The 10,321-nt window shown below is 40.6% G+C and overlaps 1 protein-coding gene across 1 annotated transcript in view; it reads left to right on the top strand.

The window, feature by feature from the left end:
* Window positions 1–242: 242 nt before the first annotated feature.
* Armh3 (armadillo like helical domain containing 3) overlaps window positions 243–10,321 on the top strand; it is a 195,373-nt gene continuing 185,294 nt past the window's right edge. The window contains 2 exon segments of the mRNA XM_047553500.1: window positions 243–405; window positions 1,115–1,302. Of these exon segments, the coding sequence (XP_047409456.1) occupies window positions 1,242–1,302 (61 nt within the window). The 5' untranslated portion in view covers window positions 243–405; window positions 1,115–1,241.

Genomic DNA, 10,321 nt, shown 5'->3' with positions numbered 1-10,321 from the left:
CTCATCTACAACTAGAAGTATATCTTTTCAAACCTTGCTAGTGTTTCTAGATATATTTATTTCTAGAAGGAATTGCTGAATTCAAAGTCGGCCATATTTCAAAAAAACACTATTGCAATTCATAAACCAGAAGGCCTTGTATGGATGTTTGCTAATTTCTTTCTCGCGATGCCTTTCGGGAGTTGTAGTCTTTGCAATGTTTGCTGGGAATCGTGGTCTGAGCCTGCCTCAGGAAGCGGGCGTGGAAGAACCTATAGCCAAGCGGGCTTTAGGACCCCGCGGGGGCACCGGGGTAGGGGAGGTCGGGAGCGCGCCCCTGAGGCCGAAGCAGCGGCGGCGTCGGTGGTGTCGGGAGCGAGCGGGCCCGGGAGCGGCGCGGGTGGTGGAGGAGGAGCCCAGGGCTCGGTAAGCGGCGCCGGCCAGGCCGGATCCTCGAATCTGGCCAACCCTCGCGGGTCCTTCCACAGTAGGCCTTGGCCCAGAGGCGGCTCTGGGGGCGGGGCCTGCGCTTGTTGTGGGGCCGACGGGGGTGACGAGGGGAGAGGAGGGAGAACTGCTGCTGAGGCTGCGTGCGGTGGGGAGGGCTGGGCCCCGGGGTGGCTGAGCGAGCGAGACGCGGCTTCTCTCCTGCAGCGGCTCGTCCTTCTGACCAGCCGGTGCCGGCCTGCTCCTTTCCCTGCCCCGCCCGTGAAGGGACCTTTGGGCAGCTGAGGTCTGACCTTTGACCCCAGCACGGGGCTGACTCTGACTCCTGCCTGGAGAGCCTGTCCTCCCAAGTTGTTCGTGGCCCAGTGGTGAGGGTCAGGGGCAAGACCTCTGAGAAGGAATAGAGGAAGACGGATCTGTCTGAAGTCTTCAGGTGTCCCGGAAGGGACCCATCCTACCTCTTAAGTCTGGCTTCCTTTACACTGAGCTACATGCCCGATCCTTTTTGGAATATTTGACACACGGTCTCCAAATTGCTGAGAGCGGCCTCGAACTTGCAGTCCTGTTTCAGTCTCAGAGTGGCTGGGATTACAGGTGTGCACCACTGCGCTGGTCCTCCCACCGACTGCCTTCAGCCCACCTTTCACATAGAATCAATGACGCTACCGTGTTTTCTTGGGATTTCTAGGTGCAAACCAATCTCCTCACAGACCAGTGTGGGGGAAGAAATAAGAGAACAGGTTCCCTGGGAGAAATGGAGCTATCAGAAGCCCCTGGCGATTGGGACAGTAGAAACTTGGCCCAGGCCTGAATGAATGTTTCTGGATCATCGAATCCTCCCCGGTTCTTCCTTTCCAGAAAAAAATTTTGAGCTTAGTGAGTTTTTTTGTTTTTTTGTGTTTTTTTGTACACCAAGACAAATATGATTTTTGTTCCTCCCTTTAACTTAGGACACAGGTTGCTTGAAATTATCTTGGGTGTGCCTTCTGTTGAATTTAACAGTAGTACTGCAAAGTAATTTCTGTGTGAAGGCTTTCAATATCAGACAGAATCGAGGGACAGGTAGATTCCTCGTTAGACTTATAAAGGGAATTTTTATTCTTTCCTTAGTGAATAAGGAATTCTTTAATGTGTTTTCATTAGATTTTCAGTCATAATTTACTCATTCAGCCTTTATATAATGAAACAAACTTGAAAACCCCAAAGCAGCAGTTATGAAATTTGGAATTTCACATACTGCATAGTTTAGGAATCCATAAAATTTGGAGAAAATTTCCACATAAATTGATCCAGGATATATGGAGGTGAACTGATTACTCACATTTTTTGAGCACTTACTATATAACTGGTACAGAGGTTAGAAATAGTATCTTTCCTCAAGGACATCCAAGACAAATTTTGATAAAATTTTGTAATGCTGTGTTATATATAAGACATTTGTACAGATTAAAGGGACTAGTCCATCACCTACTGGTAGGGAGATCTTTGTAGGATGAAGGTACTTGAGCTTTGAAGAGTGAGTAGGAGCTTGCACAAGTAAGAAAAGCTATTTCAGTTGCAGAAAACAGCATATGCAAAGGCATGATTGCAAGTTTGAGGTCAGCCTCAGCAACTTGGGGCAATTTAGGGCTGGGGATGTGGCTCAGTGGTAGAGCGCCCTTGGGTTCAATCCCAGTACCACCAAAAGGAAAAAAAGTAGGTTAGGGAAGACAGTCTGGTATGCTGAGATAAAGTTTGTGGGATGTACAGATGGAGATGTTAGGCAGCTGGAAGTAAGGAGGCTTGGTGAGCTTCATAGCTTGGCAATAGCTCTCAATAAGTGAGGGCATGTATGAGAAAAATCTTGAGGGAAAATGTTTATTTTGTTAGGAGTTATCAGGATGTGCACTTCTTCCACTTAATAGTGAGCTGTTTAAGGCAGGGACCATAACTTAGTAATTTTTTGGTCCCTTTTCATCTTATACTGTGCTTGTGTTGTAATATTATAACATCTTGATAAAAGTTATTAAACTAGCAGGAAATCATTTGACTTTGTAAGACTGTAATTACCTTTTGTATTTCTTTAAGATTATGGTAATCTGTTTTTTGTTTTTTGTTTTTTTTTAACCTTTTTCTCTCCCTCCCTCCCTCCCTCCCTTCCTTACTCCAGCCACCCTTTCTTGTGGTGCTGGGGTCAAACCCAGGGCTTCACTCTTGCTAGATAAGAGCTGTACCACTGATTAATGCCCCCAGTCCTGTATCCTGTAATTTTCATTTTATACTTTAGGTGGTATTCATGAGGCTTGTATGGTTCAATGGGAAAGAAAATGAGAAAATGAGGGGGATGTTGTGCTGCTCCAGGAAGTTTGGAGCTTGAGTGGGAAATAGTATTAATTTATAAGAGGCTCCTGTTCATTGAGAAGAGGATCTTGCAGTGAATTCTCATTCTGGGAGATGTCAGAAAAATGTGGTTTTCTTTCTTTTTTTTTGTACCAGGAATATTGAACCTAAGGGTGCTTAAACACTGAACCACATTCCAGCCTTTTTATTTTTTATTTTGAGACAAGAGTCTCACTAAATTCCTGAGACTGGCTTTGAACTTGTAATTCTCCTGCCTTAGCCTCCCAGGTAGTTGGGATTACAGGCATGCTGCACTACGCCTGGTCACTTCCACTTTTAAGTACAGGCTAAATACCACTCTGAGGTGAGCACTATCCACAGCACATAGAGATAGGGACCTTGGACTGGGATTGTGGCTCAGTAGAGCCCTTGCCTAGCACACATGAGGCACTGGGTTCGATCCCCAGCACCACATTTGAAAAACAAAAACAAAAAACCCTAAACAAAAAAAGGTATTGTGTTCATTTGCAATTAAAAATATTAAAAAAAAAAAAAAAAAAAAAGAGGGCTGGGGTGGTGGCTCAGTGGTAGAGCGGGTGCCTAGCATGTGTGAAGCACTGGGTTCGATTCTCAGCATCACATGAATAAATAAATAAAATAAAAGTCCATCAACAACTAAAAAATATATTAAAAAAAAAAAAGAGAGAGAGAGAGAGAGAGAGAGGGACCTTGCCTAATAGTGGCTCATGTGCTTACTTAAATTAGTCTAGTTCTATCTTAGCATCTAGAAAATAATGATGATTCTTCCCAGGTGATATTCTGAGTCTACTGACTTTTCTTGGATAAAGTGGGAATATGGATAGTATGGACCACTTTGGAATTTCCATGGAATTGTAACTTTAACTGAATCTTGTTTTTAATATTCTATTATTGAATAGCACTTGAGTGTTTGCACTCACAGGACATTCTTACAGGGAAAAGTGCTATCAGAGAGAAAGATTTAGTGATTCTACTGCTTTCTAACTGTAACTTCGGGCACAGTAAAATCTTCATAAAATTAGCATAATAGTAGTACCTATTATCATCTGATTATTTCCCAGATGGGCAAACTGGACCTAAAATGTCAAAGGAAGGGGATGCCTGTTGTTGAGGTAAAGTGGGAAGAATAAGATGTGGGAAGGTGAGGGTCACTCCAGTGCTTTTTCTAGAGAATGCATAAGTTTTATCCATTGTCTCAATATCCTCTCTGTCCAGATAATCCTTTTCTTTCAAAACCTTGTTTAAGTTTAAGGCTTAGATGAATATTTCTTTTCTTTTCTTTTCTCTTTTTTTTGGATACTGGGGACTGAACCCAGGGTGCATAACCACTGAACTACATCCCCAGGCCTTTTTATATTTGATTTAGAGACAGGGTCTTGCTGAGTGCTTAGGGCCTCTCTTAAGTTGTTGAGGCTGGTTTTGAACTCGAAGGCCTCCTACCTCAGCCTCTTGAGCTGCTGGGATTACAGGCATGTGCTACCATACCCAGCTTAGGTGAGTATTTCTTTTTTTTTTTGTTTCTCTTTTTTTTTGAGTATTTCTTAATGTTTAGTGGGAATCACAATTATATCAAGCAGAATTTTCAAACTTATCACTATGGCATATTGGGTGGGGCAATTCTTTGTTGTGGGTGACATTGTAGATGTGTAGCAGTATTCTTGACTTCCACCCAGTAAATGCCATTGGTACTTCTCTTTCTAGTTGTGACAACCAAAAATGATTCCAGATACTGACAAGTGTCCCCTGGGGTAAAATTGCCATATTTGGGAACCACAGACCTAGAGTGATTGTTAAAAATTCTGATTTCCCTTGCTCAACACAGTGGTAATGCTTGTAATTCCAACTATTTGGGAAACTGAGGCAGGAGATAGTAAATTTGAGGCCAACCTCAGCAATTTAGTGAGACTCTGTCTCAAAAAATAAAAAGGACTGGGGATGTAGCTCAGTGGTAAAGCACCCTGGGTTCAATCCCCAGTACCAGAAAGAAAAAAAAAAAAAAAAAAAAGTAGATCCCTGAGTTGGGAGTGTGGCTCAGTTGGACAATACTGGGTTTGTTCCCAGCACTGGTGGAGGAAAAAAGAAGAAGAAAACTCTATTCCTTTTTTTTTTTTTTTGGTGGTGCTGGGGATTGAACCCAGGGCCTTAGTACATTCTAGGCAAGCATTCTACCAACTGAGCTATATCCCCAGCCCCTCTATTCCTTATCTTGAGCAATCGTATTCAATAGTGGGGTAGAGGGGTTTAGGATTTTACATGTTTAGGAGGCACCCTGAGATATTGTGACACAGGTGATCACAGCTTTGTAAGCGCTAAAGCATTCTTTCCTCCTGAGGGCTGTATAGACTCATCCTTGTTTCATTTCTCTTTTGTTTTATAATATCTTTCCTTTCATTATCAAGTTTAGATGGAGAATTATCCTTAGAGGACTGACAAGTCTCAGTTAATATAGTGTCAATTAAATCCTTAAAAAGATCAGTGTGTTTCAACCTTTAAAAAAAAAAAAAAACACAACTGGATAATCTGTCAACTTGATTAGACACTCAGTTTCTCCAGTTTTCCACCATTCCATTCATTCTGTTCCCCTCTGTTACACTTCACTATTACCTATATTTATATACTGATACATATAGTTATCTTTTATTTTTCTACCATGGCATCTTCACCCATCAACAAACTAGAGTAATGAAACTCAAGATACTGGACTCCACAGTTTGTTCATTAAGGCCAAAGAATATATATATATTCCTCACTCACCTGAAACTTAAGATTCTCTGGAGGGTCTGTGCAGGTTATTGCTTGTTCCTACTCTCACTTATATAGGCACCCCCCCCCCCCCCCCCCAGTACTGGGGACTGATCCCAGGGTCTCTTTACCCTAGTTCTTTTTATTATTTTTTTATTTTGAGATGGAATCTCGCTTGGTCACTGAGGTTGGCCTTGAACTTGTGACCTGCCTCAGCCTCCAGAATCATTACAGGCATGTACCACTGTGCCTGGTGTGTGTGTGTGTGTGTGTTTAAGTATATATATTTTAGTTGTCAATGAATTTATTTTATTTTATTTATTTATATGTGGTGCTGAGTATTTAACCCAGGGTCCCACACATGCCAGGCAAGTGCTCTACCACCACAACTCTCAGCCCCCACCTTTAAAAAAAAACAAAAAAACAAAAACCTCACTTTATGCTTTGGGTTATTTTTTTTTTTTTTTTTTTTGGTACCAGGGATTGAACTCAGGGGCATTCGACCACTGAGTGACATCCCCAGCTCTGTTTTGTATGTTACTTAGAAACAGGGTCTCACGAGTTGCTTAGCACCTTGCTGTTGCTGAGGCTGGCTTTGAACTTGCAACCTTCCTGCCTCAACCTCCTGAGCTACTGGGATTACAGGTGTGCGCCACTGTGCCTGCCATATACTTCATTGTAAACTTCCTGGATCATAAGTTTGTTGTGAGGAATGAATTAATGTGTGTAAAGTGTTAAGAGCAATGCCTGGTACATAGAATGTGCTAAATAAGTGTTAACTCTTTGGTTATTTTTGTTTGTTTATTTTTCATTTTACTTTTTAAAGACAAGGTCTCACTGTTGCCTGGGCTGGTTTTGAACTTGGCACTCTTCCTGCCTCAGACTCCTAAGTAGTTGGGATTATAGGTATGGACCACCAGGCCCAGCTGTTATTTTATTGATTATTGTTTTGGGGGGATTGAAACTAGGGGTGCTTTATCACTGAGCTATATCCCCAACCTTTTTTCTTTATTTCTTTTTTTTTAATAACTTTATTTATTTATTTTTTTATGTGGTGCTGAGGATTGAACCTAGTGCCTCACACGTGGTAGGCAAGCGCTCTACCACCGGCTTTGAACTCGCAATCCTCCTGCCTCTGCCTCCCTAGCCTCTGGGATTACAGGTGTATGCCACCTCACCTGGCTTTTTATTTCTTATTTTGAGATAGGGTATTGATAAATTGCTGAGACTAGCCTCGGATTTTCAATTCTGCCTCAGTCTATGGAGATTCTGGTACTAAAGGCATATTCAGCTGCATCCAGCCCAGCTGTTTTTTATTTTTTAAAAAACTCCTTTTTTAAAAAAAACATTTTTAGTTGTAGACAGACAGCATACCTTTATTTTTATTTATTTATTTTAGTTATTCATTTTATGTGGTGCTGAGGATTGAACCCAGTACCTCACACATGCTAGGCACGTGCTCTGCCACTGAGCTACAACCCCAGCCCCGAGCTGTTGTTTTAGATTGATGTCCTGTATTCAAGCCTAGTATCTCTTCACTGTATTCTAGTGTTCTCATGGATGCTGTTATATTTTCACATATATGTGAACATACATACTTTTTTTTTAGATTAAGGACTAATTAACAACATGTGAAGTTCATGATTTTTAACATAAGTACCCATTTGTGTGACCTCCACTCACATCAAGATTGATCATATTTCCTGTACCTCAGAAGGTTCCTGTGTTACTTCTCGATTATCTCCCCACAACTATTCTAACCTTTGTCACTGTGGATTAATTTTGCCTTTTTTTTTTGGTATTGAGTGTTGAATCCAGGTGCACTTTGCCACTGAGCGGTGGTTTTTATTTTTTATTTGGAGAAAGGGTCTTATCAAGTTATTGAATGCCTTGCTAAATTGCCAAGGCAGGCCTCAAGTTTGCGCTCTTCCTGCTTCAGTTTCCTGAGTGACTGGGATTACAAAGTATGTGCCAGAGTGCCTGGCTGATTTTGCCGTTTTTGAACATCATGAGTGGAATCATCAGTTTATACTTTTTTTCTTTTGTTTTAATTTTTTTTATACTCAGGATTGAATTTAGGGGAACTTTACTACTGAGCTACATCCCATCCTTTTAATTTGTTATTTTGAGACAGGTTATTACCAGGTTGCTGAGGCTAGACTCAAAATTGCCATCCTCCTGCCACAGCATCTGGCATTTTGGGATTATAGGCATGCACCACCATACCCAGCTCTTTTGTATTTTAAAAAAATTTTTTTTAGTTGTAGATTGACACAATGTCTGTATTTATTTTTTTATGTGGTGCTGAGGACTGAACCCAGTGCCTCACACGTGTGAGGCAGATGCTCTACCCCGAGCCCCAGCCCATCTTTTGTATTTTTTAATTCAAATTTTCTGTGAGATTTTTCCATGTTATTTCATGTATCAGTAATTGTTCTTTTAAATTTCCCTATGGCATTTTTTTGTATGAATATAATATAATTTTTCTATTCTGCTGATGGATTTTTGAATTCTCTTTACATATTTAAAAAAAGTCACAAACACAAAATACTTGAATAAACTTTATAAAAACATCTCAAAAAGGGAATATTTATGTCTCGGACCCTGGTGTTTTTGTCTCTGGAATATATCAATGTGTCCAATTTTGGGGGTCTTTGCACTCGTCATTTCCTCTATCTGGAACATTTCTCAAGGTTTTTCGTTTGGCTGGTTCCTTCCTGTTATTCTGGATCTCAGCCAGCTATTACTCTCAGGCCAACTTTACTCTCCCAATCTGAAGTAGCCTTCCTTGACAATTTGTCTTCAAGGCACTTAACACTGTTTTAGCTTGTCTCCCCTCTGCTATGATGAAAATTCTATGGGAGGGGCTGGGGTTGTGGCTCAGAGGTAGAGTTAGAGCACTGGCCTAGCATGGGTGAGGCACTGACTGGGCTTGATCCTCAGCACCACATATAAATAAATGAATAAAATAAAGGTCCATCAACAACCAAAAAAATAAAAAATAAAAAAAAAGTTCTGTGGGAGTAGGCATCTTTTCTGTCTTATTCACTGCTACATCCATAATGTCTGGAACCTAAAAGGTCTTCAGTATATATTTGTTGAATGAATGAATGCCAGATCTGTAGGTATGTTTTTTTCTTTCAAAACTATGGACACATTTATCTTTAAAAAATTTCACTCCCCTTTAAAAAATTTCACTCTTCATATTTTTCTCATATACTGCTTGAAGTGTTTTAGGATGCTTACCTTAGCACCTGGTTATATGAATGTTTTTGAGTCATGAAGATAGGGTAATACTTGGTAAAAGTTCATTACAAATGTGAACCTAGATCCCTAAACCATTAAATTTGGAAGCCCACAGAAAGCTGTCCCATGGCTTCTTTTTACAGATTGATAAATTGAGGCCCAGGGAGGAAAAAGAAACTAACAGTTCTAGAAAGGAGTGTATAAGTGGAGACTAGAACCCAGGACTTTGATGGATTAATTGTGGCAACTCTCTGGAAATTAGAGTGAATTTCTGTTAAATTTATTTTCTGGTCTCAAGAGTTGGCATGTATGCTACCTAAGAAGACAATAAAAATAAATAAAATAAATAACGAACTGGCTACACGTAACTAGCATTGCTTCCAAATTAGACAGTGGAAGAGTTTGGCTTTAGGCTTTAAAATTTTAACATTTGGCCACTTCCTCTTTCAAGGATGTGAATTTTAAAAGTATGTGGCTTGACTGCTTTAAGATGTAGATCTTGTAAAGTTGAGTCTTATACAGGGAAGTTGTGCTATGGGTCTTGGGACCAGCAAGCTCCCAGGCTTAGGATTAAAAGGCTTCATGAGGGCTGGGGAGATAGCTCAGTTGGTAGAGTGCTTGCCTTGCAAGCATCAAGGCCCTGGGTTCTATCCCCAGCACCGCAAAAAAAAAAAAAAAAATAAATAAATAAATAAAAGGCTTCATGATTTATGATTCAGTTGAGGAAATTTGAAGCCATTCCTAAGTTTGATAGTAGATACAGTTAGTATTGAAAAGTCACCTGACTTTTTTTTTATACTTTGCCTCTGTCTTATTGCTGAAAAATGATGTTAAAACCTAAGCCGACTTTTCTGTGAGATTACTATGCCTTTACCATGTTTGCTTCTTCTCCAGAATTTAATGGAATTGACAGGCATAAGAGCAGAACTGTTTCCCTGTCATATGGTCCCATAGAATTTTCTTTGTTCCTCTACTCCATTTATTTTTCATACTTTGCCTTGTGGTATGGGTTATTATGTCTGTTTCTGCTAGTAGATTGTGAACTTCCAGAGGACCAGGTCTGGAATTTCCTCTCTGCAACCTCATGGTGCCTAAACTGACAGTTTTTAGGTGCTTCTTATATATTTGAAATATTTCAGTGATGCTGAGGGAACCATTAGTAGTCTAGTCCAATCTCTTTCTTTCACTTGTGAGGAAATCGAGAAGTATAGTGACTTAGTCAATGTTGCCTCGTTAGCTCAGAGGTCTGTGTTCTAGTCTTAGTTCTGCTGATGGTGGTTGTTCCATTGCTTTATGGGGAAAAGTGGAAGAGTTAAAAAAGCACTGGGAAGTTAGAAACAAATTATACGTACATTACTGAGGTGCTATAACTTACTACTCTACCAATTAGATATTTTATTTTCAAATTTAGGAACTCAGGTTTAATTTGTGAGAACTGAGGAAAACCTTTTCTAAGAAGCTCTACACTTTCCCAGGTGTGGTAGTGCACACTTGTAATCCCAGCGGCTCAGGAGGCTGAGGCAGGAGGATGGCAAGTTCAAAGCCAGCT

The sequence above is a fragment of the Sciurus carolinensis genome, chromosome 5 (assembly GCF_902686445.1).
Source record: "Sciurus carolinensis chromosome 5, mSciCar1.2, whole genome shotgun sequence".
Classification (NCBI taxonomy): Eukaryota; Metazoa; Chordata; class Mammalia; order Rodentia; family Sciuridae; genus Sciurus; species Sciurus carolinensis.
The sequence above is the reverse complement of the archived record's forward strand: the minus strand, read 5'-3'. Positions and strand labels throughout refer to the sequence as shown.